The sequence below is a fragment of the Procambarus clarkii genome, chromosome 25 (assembly GCF_040958095.1).
Source record: "Procambarus clarkii isolate CNS0578487 chromosome 25, FALCON_Pclarkii_2.0, whole genome shotgun sequence".
Lineage (NCBI taxonomy): Eukaryota > Metazoa > Arthropoda > Malacostraca > Decapoda > Cambaridae > Procambarus > Procambarus clarkii.
In genome coordinates this window covers 12602601-12616713 of record NC_091174.1, presented here as the reverse complement: position 1 = coordinate 12616713, position 14113 = coordinate 12602601, and the positions used below count along the sequence as shown (strand labels likewise).

At 39.4% G+C, this 14113-nt stretch overlaps 1 protein-coding gene across 7 annotated transcripts in view; it reads right to left on the bottom strand.

The window, feature by feature from the left end:
- Positions 1-4648: 4648 nt before the first annotated feature.
- Positions 4649-14113, bottom strand: part of LOC123756490 (STAM-binding protein-like) — a 28017-nt gene continuing 18552 nt past the window's right edge. For 6 of the 7 annotated variants that reach the window (XM_045739701.2, XM_045739698.2, XM_045739697.2 and 3 more), the window contains 3 exons: positions 12739-12876; positions 11468-11683; positions 4649-8107 (listed from right to left, as the gene is read on the bottom strand). In XM_045739701.2, coding sequence (XP_045595657.1) covers positions 8039-8107; positions 11468-11683; positions 12739-12876 — 423 coding nt within the window. In that variant the 3' untranslated portion in view covers positions 4649-8038. The other variant, XM_069331319.1, reaches the window with a different exon arrangement.

The following is a 14113-nucleotide window of genomic DNA, read 5'->3' as shown; positions in this document are numbered from 1 at the left end:
CTTAGAATGTTTCCTTGATGTTTAACGATGATTTTTGGATTGAATATCCAATTCTGGCATTGGGAAGATTTTGTCATCTTGACTGCCATCACCAGGATGGCAGCCAGGCCTAATTTGGCTAATACTGTACAAGAAAAAAAAAAATTGTATCTTGGAAATGGCTGCTTGTAGCTGAAAATTGCTTAAGACCAAAATTGTTCAGAACACTTTCTGGAGGCAGCTTCCTGATGGCTCCCTGAAGTTATCTTGCCGAGGTTCCTCAATAGTAAAAGGTCACCTCAATCATGGAAGTTGTTTGGCCTACTAGGAACCAGAGCCAGAACCTACCCCCCCCCCCTTTTTTTAGTATTTTTGTATTTTAGTATTTCTTTTTAGTATTTTTGTATTTTAGTATTGGCTTCACATGCACGTTTTTGTTCAGCCTAAGTGGGCTTGGCTATTGTTAAATTTCAGGCTGCATGTGCTCAGGATTTTTTTCCTTGAGTGCCCGATAGTGTTCAGAAGTTTCCTCCGAGAAACTTGACCATTGGAGTGGAAAGCCTTGCCTTGGGCTAATCACTGATGCTTGATTCCTATGTTTGGGCCCTTGGCTGCAGACATTCTTTGGTTGTGCTGGGCTACACTGGGTTTGATGTATTTGTTTATATATGGTATGCCATGTCACTGCCACAAAACAACCATGCTACATATAGCATGATTGTTTTGTCTACACTTGGTGACTATTCTTTTTGCGAGCAGCCCAAGTGCCTGTGGTATCCGCTTGGTTAACTGCCTTCAGGCCCTAGTAATTCCCTGCGGGTGTCTGGCGTGTCCATTATGAGAGTGCAAGTTTGAGATTTGCTCATCATTTTTGCTAACAGATGATGACCATTCTTTCAGCCCCTGCCATGCTGCCTATTGGGTCAGTGACACTTGTGACTCTTGAGTCCTGTGAGGTTTGTTCACATTGATTCTTGGCACTTAAAAGCTTCAGTTTTTTAATTGTAGGCTTTTCAGGTAGCTCCCACTTTGTAAGTCAGGTTTGCTCGTGTTAGGCATTTATGGCATATTAATCGGCTGGATGCCCCAGAGTTTACCTCTAGTGTTTAGGGACCTGGAACTGGTGTTGGTGTCTTACAACTGGACTAAACCTGTGTATCTTTCTCTCGAATGGTCTGAAACATGTGAGGGGTTTCATAGAGTTCAGGTTTAGCATGGGGTGTGGCTTGGCCTTCTGTAGAGGGTGGTCCTTGCATATTATTCCTTAAGCTGCTAAAGGGTCTTGAGGAGATTTACACCCCCTGTGCACAAGAAAAAAATAAATTCTAAATTTTTTCCGTCTTCTAAAAATGTTAATTTTTGTTCTCTGAACACGGCAAAAAAGAAAAAAAAAACTTAGGTGACATATTTTGGGCGCAACAGGCCGAGGAAGTCTGGCAAAATGTGGGCATTGACAGTGCGGTCATCAGAGGTCAGCGTCACTCGAGCTGACAGGTAGGAGTTGCCACAAAGATATTATTACCTAATTATTTCAATGTCTGATTTTTTCTTAGTTTTTTGCAGTACCTGTAATATTATTCAATAGTGTGTAGTGTGATAGATTTATATAACAAAATGTGAGAATCATCACTATACTCAAAAGTATGGTGTTCATATTAGTGGTTCAATTATTATGTTCATAAAACAATAAACAAATAGTTTTGCAGTTATTACACTATATACACACATTATATATAAATATCTACATGTTTTGTTCACCACAGTTTGTACAACTAAGCTGATGTAGTTAGTTCAGGAACTAAGAGACATCGCTACTCATAGTCGGCTGGTGGCTGGCTGCTTCCCTTACTCATTCAAGGTCAGGCGCACTAAATTTCTCCCCCAACAATACTGTTTGTAGTGTTATTACACTATATACACACATTATATAAAAGTATCTACATGTTTTGTTCACCACAACTGTACAACTAAGCTGATATAGTTAGTTCAGGCACTAAGAGACGTTGCTACACACAGTCAGCTGGTGGCTGCCTCCCTCACTCATTCAAGGTCAGGTGCACTAAATTTCTCCCCCCAGCAATACTGTTTGTGGTGTTATTACACTATATACACACATTATATATAAGTATCTACATGTTGTATGCACTGTAACTGTACACCTAAGCTTATAGGGTGCATAGTGGCTACCCTCTACACAGCTAGACAAGTTATGCAGACGACACCACCTCCATCACCCAAATGTTCCTCCCAACATAATCCTTTTGCTGTTATATATAATGTGTGTATAAGTGTAATAAGTATCTACATTTGTGTTCACCATAGAGAACCACTGAGCTGGTATGGTGAATGCAGACAATAACAGGCGGCCACAGTCAGTAAACGGATGCTATCTCCCTCCCTCCCTCCCACAGCATTACTACACCCACACAGCACTAATTATCACAACAGTCCTGCTACTATTACAATCCTGGTTATTTTTATCACAGTCAGGAGTCATCTGTAATATTGTCATTGCTAAATAATTGCAGTTACATATTTATTTTGACATTTTTAGGCGATGCTGTGGCCACAAGCTGAACAGCAATGCTGTTAGCTCATGCTGCGTGCACCAGCCTTGGTTGCTCCAACAGGACTGTGGCTCTCACACCGGAGAATATTGGCCACGAATTTTTTTAAACATGGCACCTGTTTACAAGAGTCCTGAGGAAGCTAATGTGAACCCCGTGTAGCCGCGGGCCATTTGACTCGTCGCTGGCACCCTATGGCATATATATATATATATACGCCATGCGCACCATGGGACATGTTACTAATGGGGTATATATATATATGCCATGCACAGTTTGAGGGTTAGTGGTGAAGGCAATTAAGCCTTCAGGTCCTGCTGTGATTTCAGGCCATTTGCCTTCACTCCCCCCTTCCCCCCTGCTCTGAGCTGCCGCCTTGTGAAGACACCCTCCAGTTTCGGTTGTTGGGTGAGGACTTTGGTTCTGCCCTGGAGCCTTTGTGGTCAGCTTTCATGGTTAAGGGGGAGCCCGAGGAATTACTGTCTTTCAACACTTTATGGACCCTCTGCAGAGGGCCTTTTGCTGCAATGGGATCATTTTTCATATCCTACCCCCTCAGTGTGTCTTGGATCGCTCAGCTGCTTTCCCTCGAGTTAGGTTCCAGATCCCATTCAATTTCAATGCCTGTCGTCATATTTTCAGGGGATCCATCTTCCCTTGCAGCACCTTCTGTGATCAGCACAGACTTGCTTCTGTATCTCCTGTGGAATACCAGACCTCTTTCCATGATGGACCTGGCCTCTTGAGTACAGGTCTGTTACTGTTTATTGGATGCAGTAGGTGGTCTCAGGTTCATCCTTGCAGGCTGACAACCCTCTCTTTTTCTTGGGTACTTGGCATGGGGTTCTGTGAAACCTGTATTCTTGATTGACGCGAGATAAGCTCATTATCTCGCGGGTATTCCTTGGCCAAGCTGCTTTTGCTCCACTCTTGAGCTGTCTGCTTACTATGGCACTTAACAAAAAATGTCGGCATGTGGCATCTCCATTTGCAGCTGCCTACACTGTCTGGGGCTCTTATTTAGGAAATCCTAAGGACAAGTTTTCACTTTGGCAAGTCTTGCATACCTGGGTCTTCGTGGAGGGGGCTCTGAACAACTCTATGCAAATGTTGTATTGCTGGAATTCTGCTCCAGGTGCAGCTTGTGGCCTGTGATTCTGGCATTGGCGGCCTTGCCAAAAATGCACGCCCCTCTTCTGAGGTGGTGGTATTTATTCCGCCTGCCACCGAGTATTGACAAGCAGTGTTGGCCTGTTCTTTGGATTCAACTTGGTCACTTACTATCATGGGGGGAGCCTCTGACAGCTGAGTGGACAGTGCTTCGGATTCGTGGTCCTGAGGTTCCGGGTTCAATCGCCAGAACGGAGGCTGAAACAAATGGGCAGAGTTTCTTTCACCCGGATGCCCCGTGTTACCTAGCAGTAAATAGGTACTCGAGTTAGACAGCTGATATGGGCTGCTTCCTGGGGGGGTGTAACAAAAAGGAGGCCTGATCGTGGACTGGGTCGCAGGGACACTAAGTCCCGAAATCATCTCAAGATAACCCTTTTGGCTACCTCCCTTTTCAACTCATCTGTTTCCCAAGGATACAATTTCACAAGTTGTTTCCACAACAGTTTTTTCCATGCTGCTCTAATGATCATTTACTGTTTTCACAGGGTTTTGCCCCCTTTTGGAAGTGGTCTGGTTAGGCAGGACCTTGCCTTGCAGGTTATCGCGTGTCAAATAACCAACCCATTGCACTTCCTTGGGAGGGCTCTTTGTCTGCTCGACGTTGCAACTATGTCATAGAAGGCTGGTTTTACTCAGGGTTCACACTGGCTCTTTGTGGTTTGCCTCTTTGATGCCAACATAGTGGGCATCAGGCTCATTCTGTCAGCTCCTGGTCCCACAATTCCTGGCCTTTTTTGGTTGTTTTCCTCAGCCTTTAATGGAGCTGTTCGGTTCCTTACCCTTATTTGGGTAAGAAGCCCTCACCCGCACTGTGTTGGATCATCGTGTGTTGGATGGACTTGGGCATGGTCAAGATGGCCTCATCTTTTTGGTGGGTGTCCTGGTTGTTCCTGGTCCTGAAGTACAGGATTAAAAAAAATGTTTCCAAAGAAAATTAAACAATTTATTGAACTATTAATCCATAATGTAATACAGTACTGTCATACAATTATACCCAGAACAGCTATACTAATGCCTAGTAAACAAGGATTGTTTTGCCTAATGAGTTATAGTGTATATTTTTCAAATACAGTATCTTCAGAGAAGTTCACCCTTAATCAGATTAATGTATATTGATTATATTAATTACTGACTGAATTAGGCTTATGTTTACCTATGTTAGGCAGATATAAAGAATGATAAACATATAGGTTAGGTCAGGTTGCCGTGTTTTGGTTCAGATTTGAAAATTATATTTTACACATTTAACAACAATCCACAAGTTACACATCTTTTAAAAAGTGAATTGATGAAATTTGATTTATTAAGCTACTCTAGCTATTGGTACTACAGTACTATTGTCCAAGTGCATCATTTAATTGTGTGCCTGTATATTTTGATCAATTTTTATTATATTGTAGTACTGTTTGTTGCATTCAAGTATGCAGTTCAAGTCATTCAAGTAACCAGATAAGCTTTTGACTTTTGGTGACAAATCTGTGATAAAAGAATAATTTGAACCCAAAAAGTGTGATACAGTATTTGTAATACTGATGACATTACAACTTATATAATATGGGTAAATTATGAACATTATATAAAAAATATGTAATAATAAAAATCATTTCTTATAATATCAAACATTTGACATACTTCTGATAACTATTAAGATGTAGCTTATATAAACTCAACAATGATTTTTCAATGATGATTGTTATCATCGAGCCAGAAGCAGCATACATTATGCAGAAATATTTGGCAAGATTATTACATACATACATGTAATAGAAAACATCTCTCCTTTTTTTCTTTTTGGTATTAAAGTATAACTTCTATTTACATATTTAAACATGTTTTTATATGCCTAAACAATGAGGACATGCCCACTTTCTAATCAATTAGATACCAAGTGTCCCTAGGTTCTGTAAAGATACCAATGGGTTACAGGATTACTTAACCAACAATCATTGACAATTTATACTTTTAATATGCAGAGTACCAGGACAGTTTACCATTCACAAGGAAAACTGAGTTTATTTCATTACAACTTCAATACAGGATTATACATGTTATAGGCAATGTAGCACAGTAAGTATTTATCATTAGTACAGAGTTTCTATCATCAACCGAGTATAATAATTTACAAATGATGATGCAATGTACAATATGTATGATTACTAACCTTTGTTAATATTGTATCAAAATTGAGGATAATTCCAAAACACACAGTTTAAATGTGTTGTTTAGGAGTAATGTTACCCAATTGATCACCAGTACTAATTGAACAGAATAGTGTATAAAAAAAAATGATCACAAGTCATCTGACTTGATAGTACTAAAACTGAAAATGTTTGTTGCTTCAGTAATGTACAGTGCCACCTTGCTTGAATAGTTAGTGAACCAGAAAGTATTGACTAGTGGACCAGTTCTTGACGAATTCAAATATTTTGTCGGTTTCACCAAGCTGTCTTGGTAGACTGGCCAAACAAAATAACCATATTTTTTCAAGGTTTTTATGATAACGATTTGTCACAAACTGCAGCTGCATTATATGCTCTGTCCTTCGAAGGTGGCTCGGCCAAAATACACCCAAACTGCAAAACATGTCGCACGGCTCAGGATGGAAGCAACCCTTCAGTTAAAAAGCAGCATCGCAGAGGCACAAGCAATGACATGTTGGCATAAATTTAAACTGTGGTACCTAGATGGACCACAACAAAAACCTGCTGGGGTATGCCAGATCCGGCAGGAATAAAAAGCGAACCTGGAACATTAGACATGGGGGACTTGCCAGGCAACCGCTTAACTCGGTTTAGAGAAGAACAGCTGAAGAGGGTACAGGCAGTGTGTAGCAAGTCTTGCATGCAAACTCCCATGCGGCCCTCAAATGAAGAACAACCTCAAAGCCTCTCGGTGGAGTCAAAGACCCATGCACTACTCCAAGGCAGAACCCTCTTAAAAAGAAGGCAGGCCTGAAGGCACACCTGTTAATTTACTTTCCCCAGGGAAGTAACCCCTGACAAGGCAGAGGCAATGCCAGCAAGCACTTAGGAAAGGCCATCATAAACACACACACGCACGACTCAAGGTCCACTCAACAGCGAGGATAGAAAAAGACATGCACATTTAGCGTAAAAAAAAAATTAACAAATACAAGCATAGTCCCATGCAGGACAGCATCCAACAGATAGCTGGAATAAACCTGGACCAGAGGATCATACAGGCATGATCCTCCATGGGATCATACCAGGAAAATGACTGTTTGGTATCCCCAGGTGGACTCTAAGCTGCCAGGGCCACCACCACATAATAGGGAGGTATAACAACCTATTGTGGTCTAGGTTAAGCTAACGTCCCCAATTCCCTATGCCACTTTGAGTAGACCAGATTCTGTCTATGAACTCTGGTAGGTGTAAGACTCACAAGGGCTTGGTGGGGTATGATGCATGTAGGGCAACCCAGGTAGCTTGATCCAGGAAGCCTTCGAGGTGGTTCCTCCCTGATAATGTCAACACACACTTAACTGGACTGGTCTGGTCCCAATTAATCTGTTCAAGTAAGGTGTCTGTTTATTATAATACCAATGGTTACAATCTGTAGTATTCTGGTATCAAAATTACTGTATGTGAAATTATTTGATATTAATTATATACCAGAAATATGAATGTAAATAGATTGCTAAAGCCAATTCATGAACTAATAGTTTCTTACTGCATAATTTGAATGTTTTTAATTACAAATATCCTCTGGTATTTTTAATTACTTCAAACAGGTAACTAAAAAAATTTTTAATTTCAGTGGCACCAGCTTGATACTTTCCATATCTATACTGTACTGGTTAGAGTATTGAAGAGTTTTTAGTTTTAAAAGATGCAGAGATATTTTGTGTCGGGTAACTTGGAACTATAATTGAAAGTGTGGCTATATGTTGAAGTGTATTACCAAGTTACATAATATATTATTTGCTAAACATATAGTGAAAGGCATTGTATCACAAGCAGCTTGGTAATTTGCCATAAAAAATCAGTATAGAATGACTTTCAATTTTAAACTACATATTCAAAATGTTTTATACTATTAAATGAAATATGTTATTAATATTTAATATTAAATGAAATATGTTCACTACAATTTTCTGAGGACTAGCAAAATTAAATACAGTACCTGTAAATTCTATACACTGCATGTTAAATTGAGAGCACATAAATGGAATAAGGTCTTCAGAGCACTTATCTGCTCCATCTTAAACTGGGTCAGTTTCTAAAGATAAAAGAAACACAAGTTGTTTAGCTACTATAGGATGATATAAAGGCCTAGAATCAAATCATGTCCACATTCAACTACTGTAAGTCCCGAAGATCAATAACTTTTATTGGTAAGCTATTTTCCAGTGTCACATGGGTAGCATCCTGAAACACAGAATTAACATTTAAGTTAAAGGTGATTTCATATATTGTACATTATATTAAACATGGACTACTTACACAATATGGCAATAGGGGTCATTTACAATCTACCACTAAATACAGGAAGGCCTGAAGTAGACCTGGAGTGGATTCTGAAAGTTCTACTTCCCAAGGCTGGCCTAGAACCAGGCTTGACTTGTGATAACTTGGTCCAACAGGTTGTTGCTTGGAGTGACCCTCAAGCCCACATATTTACTACAACCTGGTTGGTCTGGCACTTCTTGCAGGAACTTTTATGAGGAATATAGCAAAAAAGAATGAAGCCTGCCTGATAAAATTTGAAAAGGCAGCTGCATTGGCATATGAAGCAAAAGTCTAGATCCTATTACTGTACTCTGAAATTTTAATCACATTCCAACAGACTGGACAATGAAGTATCTTAATAGATAGAGAGATGTGGAAAGCAAAATTAATGTACACAGGTGAATAAGCACTTTCTTGTGTCAAAATATGGACCTAGCACAAGAAACACGAGAGAATCCACCACCTACTCTAAACTTTATGTTTATGCAAAATGAGGCATATGAGGTGCAATTAGGAATCAGTGCCTGCTGCATCACTGTTTTCTTATATAATTTAAATGAATCAGGTCAAGAAACAGATTGAAAATTGATAGAGAACTACAGTACAAGATGGTTAAGTTGAAAGTAAATTGGAAAGGAAGACAGTAGTGGCAATTTGAAACTGGTATTGCAACAAAAACCAAAAGATCAACCAAAGCTGATGTATAGTTACCAGCCTATTCTAAAATTCTAGTGCTTATAGCAATTATTTGGTGAAACTTACAAAAATGTTCATTATAAGTCTGTTTTTTGTCTGTTAGACCCAAAAAAGTTCATGTTTTTTATTAGCCCAAATGACATACTAAAAAAACTGGAAAAGTAACTTTAGAACCTAACCTGTCCAAGCAATCCTAGGCCTATTTACTAGTTTAGACTTAAGATAGCATGTATGTGCTATACTAGGCTTAGGAATGCTTAAGTTTGTTTTTTTGGCATATTTTTGGTGCCCTCTACAAAATTAATAGTACAAAACATGAACACTGTTGGCTACAATAGTATATTTTTATATGTATGGACATGTCCTCTGCATGGACATCAGCTTGGAGGTTAACTGTGTCTTCTATATTGTCTACTCCCATGAAAATTCTAGTGTCTTCTGCAAAGGATGATAAAGTACTATAATTTGTATCTTTTTATGTCTGATATTAGGATGAGGAAAAGTACCAGAGCAAGTGTGCTATATTGGGGGACTGAGCTTTACAGGGTGGATGATTCAGATTCTACTTTGTTGACTATTACACTCTGGGTTTTGTATGTTAGGAAGTTAAAGATCCATCTCCCTACTTTGCCAGTAATTCCTTTTGTATGCATGTTGTGTGTAATAACTCCATGGTCACATTTGATGAAAGCTTTTGCAAAATCAGCGTATATTACATCAGCGTTTTGTTTGCCTCCATTGCATCTTTGGCCATGTTATACTGGTCTAACACTTGTGAGAGGCAGGATCTTCCTGTTCTGAACCCTTGTTGCTCAGAGTTATGTACACACTGATACCATGTTTTGTGATCTTACTTCTTAGCACTCAATTTTTATGTCAGAGTTATGGGTCTATAATTTTTTGCAAATTATAGCAAAACATTTACTACCTCCATTGTGAAATGGAGCAATATCTGCTGTTTTAAGTATGTCAGGAATAACACCAGTATCTAGGCTCTGCTTCCAAAAGGTGTTTATTCTTTTTTTCAATTCTTATTGAACATAGAATTCCAAGAGTGGGGCCTGGTGCAGAGTGCATGCTGTCTATGACTACTTCAAAGTTGAGAGAGGGTTAGGGTAACATCTGATATATGGTTTGATAGTGGTGCCACATTCATAAAGAATTCATTTGGATCATTTATCTGCAATGTGTGCAGGGTTTTACTAAAAACAGAATTGTACTATAACCTCATTATTTCACTCATTTCTTTGCTGGCATCTGTAAAGGTTCCGTCACTCATGCACAAGGGCCCTATGCAGGGTGTAGTATATGTCCTAGATTTTGCATAAGAGAAAAAGTATTTTAGATTCCTCTACTTCACTTATGGCATTTTGCTCTCCTTGCCTTTCCTGGATTCTATATGAGTCAGGAAAAGAATAGTGGACATTTTGTAATGGAGGAACAACAAGGATATAGATAGGAAAATTCATATCTAACAAACTTAATTCAATTCTATGACTGGGTCACTAAAACAAGAATGAAGGATAGGTAGTTTGCATCTTCACCGACTGTCAGAAAGCTTTTGATAGTTACTCACAAATTAATAATTACGTACACAAAATGGAAAAGATAAGCTGGAATAATGGGAAAGATACTGAACTGGTTAAGGGAGTACCTGAAAGGCAGAAAATGTCAGACTCGAGAGGAGTGGAAAGTTTAGTCACTCACTACTCCATCCTAGAACCGTTATATTCTTTCTAATTTACATTAATTACCTACGAGAGGGAAATGAACTTATGCCAATGTTTGCAGATGATGTAAAGAATGATTGAGGGTAGGAACTGAGGACTGTACTGCACTGCAGGAAGACTTGACAAATTCCAGGAGTGGGTAGATAAGTGCCTTATAGAATTCAATCCACAAAAGTTTTAAACAATGAAGACTCACTCATTATGAGAAACCATTACTGGAGTATGCAGCGCTCTGTAAAGCAGAAAAGGAAATCTGAGAAAGTGCAAAGGTTTGCTACTTGACTTTTACTAGCATGAGAGTTAGCCGCTACATAGTCTTCCCAGCTTGGCATCTGCCTAATACCGTAATTAATTACCGTGAGAGTTGAGAAGTCTAAGCTATAAGAACAGGTTAAGGAAACCTGTTTACAGCAAAAAAAGAGGAGAAATGGAACAAAGGTGTTAAGATCATTACATACAAGACACAGAGGGGAATAAACAAGGAAGATAAGGACAACCAATTTGAATTGAGACAAGATAGGACAAGATGACGTCTATGGAAACTGGATACACATTTCAGTCATAGAGACAAAGGCATTCTCATACCCTTTATGATTATCAGCAAGTGGAATGCATTGAAAGATGAATTGTTGAAGCCACTCTTCCATCTGTGGTTACTGATATGTAATTGCTTAATGGAAATATAAGAAAAGGGTTTATGTAAGTAAAGCTGCTTAGTAGTTGTCAAAGAAACCCCCTCATGAGGAAATTCTTGGGAAGAACAAGTCATCAGTGGATTAATACAAGTTATATACTGTAATACTAATAATGGGAGAAAGGTAGCTAATATTATACAAAAAGTTCAAATACCTACTTGGAACAATGGAGGCTCTTTAGGGTGTGGATGAAAACCACTTTGTTGACAGTTGGAAATAAAGGGTAAACCATGATTAGGGCTGAGAGTGAAGAAGCCTGTCCTTTCATACTTTGGAGCACACACTATAGCCACAGCTTCAGGCATCATCAGTTGATAGGAACAATGTGTGTGAAGATCTACACTGGACAGGAAAGCCGTCTGTGTTGGATGGGTCTGGAAAAATGTAGCAAATAAAAATAATAGAATTCAACACACATGAGGTCTCAGTTTTCAAACAATTCTACACTAGAGAACAAGTTGCACTTGAAATTTATTATTTAGCACCCTATCTTTAACACCCCTCACTAGATTTTCACAGTATAGATCTTATGGGTTTTGCCACATTAATTAAATTTTTGTAAACATTGTTTCCTACCCAAGATTTCTGTTCAGTACTATCTTAAGAATGACTCAAAGTGTTTATTTGAAATCTATATCACTTATGTATCAAAGTGCAGAGACAGTTCATCTTATTCAAATTAGACAATGCCAGGTATTTTATCTCCAAAGCTCTTTGTAGTGCAGTCATAATTACAAAGCTGATGGACCAACTCAAATAAGAGAGCATACTGTAGTGCAATCTGAGGCATATCAAAACATTTGCAACTGAAGAGATAATATTTTTGTGAATTTAATTTTTTTTTCATTATATACTCAACCCGTCCTCTTACAAATTACAGTATTGTACGTCGTTTTTCACTAGTATGCACACTCGGGCTAAAAATCAACATAATTCAAAATGAAATTGGCTCACAAAAGTGACGTATTGTCCCTTTTTTTGTTTTGGGTCCTCTGGCTTATGCTGTTAGGTTAGGGGAAGAAATTTTCAATTAACGGTTTCCATAATGTTTTGAAACCTGAGGAGAACTTCGTAAGGAAAGAAGTTCTAAGATTCTATAAGAGTGGCATTTGTGAAGTGTGTCTAGGCACACACACATTTCCCTGGTCTTTCCTTCCCATTGTAATTAGGCCCGTTATCTTGCTGTGCTCGATTATCCTCCTCTCACCCTGGTCTTGCATCTTGTTCCCCCCCCAACTCCATTTCCTAGTGACACATAATATATTTAGAGCCACCCAGATGGCTAATTTCCAGGAAGCCATTGAGGGGTCCCCTCTCAGAAAATTATGATGGCCCTTAAGCATTTATGCTTTAAGGTCCATCATAATATCCAAGGAAGAAATGTAATTTGGATCATTCGGCTCAATATTTTTGAGTAAATAGTACTTACATGTATCCAGCCAACAGTGATAAGATCTAGTCTATCTTGGTAGTCAAACAGTTCCTCTTCTTGCTGGGTGGTGCAGGAATCTGCAGTGCCACACTGCTTAGGAACTAGTAAATGGGTCACCAGCAATTTGTGCTGGGCCTGAAATATTAACAAATATTTTAACTTCATAAAATTATAATATAAATCAGAAAATATGCCGTGGGCTTAAAAATTATAGTGCTGAGCATACTGAAACATCTTCTGGGTTACACTTCAATTGCACCAATCAGCTTACTTAATTGGTATGTATAGGACACTGAAAATGCAAGGCTCCTGGCATCAACATCGGCACATTGGAGACGAGCCCCATCTTGCTTGCCTCATCATGGCTGGTGAGCTCATGGGAATCAATCCACTACCAAGGTCAATAATCAACAAGGAAAACACTTTAAAATGTCAGGTCTATAATAAAATGTTTTTAAATATCCAACTGGCAAGCAACATTCTAAACTAGCTAATTCCAAGTGGAAAGCAAAGTACCTCGAATGCTACCAGGCGGTGCCCCATTCTACCCAAAAGAATGGTCAGAGAGAGCCATTCCATACAAGCTGCAGCGAACACTCCACGTTGGCAATGCAAACAACAGGTCAGGAATCGAGAGCTACCGAGGTGTAGAACAAAGAGGAGTTTCAACATATTTAATGCCTTATTTCTAGGGTGGCTTCCTTCGGCTTGCTCATCACAGCAACAGAAGAGGATCATACTATGAAGTGCAACAAAAAAAGACACATCCATACGAGGCAAAAATTGAAGAGCTGGACTGGAACCTTCAGACACAGGACAAAATTACAAAAGCCATGTTTACATGGCCTTTAACATCTGGGGTGTAGTAACATGGCATCTGGGGTGCAGTATACAAAGCAAGTACCTAGCTGCTAGAACCCTGTTTGATCACTGGAAGCCTCAGTTTTAAATGTTGGTCATTGGCTTGATACGTCAGGCTGTGAGCAGCCGCGTCCAACAGCCTGGTTGATCAGTTCAGCAACCAGAAGGCCTGGTCGACGACTGGGCCGCGGGGACGCTGAGTCCCGGAAGCACCTCAAGGTTGGCATAGAGATTGTGAGCCTGAGCAGAGAGACCAAGCTGACTCAAATTAACCAATTGAACAGGGACAGATGAGCCCTTGAACAAAGAAGTATGTAGCAATGACTCAAGAGGAGGGCCTGAGCTGAAGAAGTATGAGAAGCCAGCAAAGACAAACACAATGCATAAATAGGATGAAGGGTGTGAATAATACTCACCTGAACAAACCACACCTCAATGAAAAGCCCATGGCAAAAGGCAGAGGACATTTTGCTTTTGCGTGAAAAGGTGGTAGCAGCAGCTTGAGTTTAAT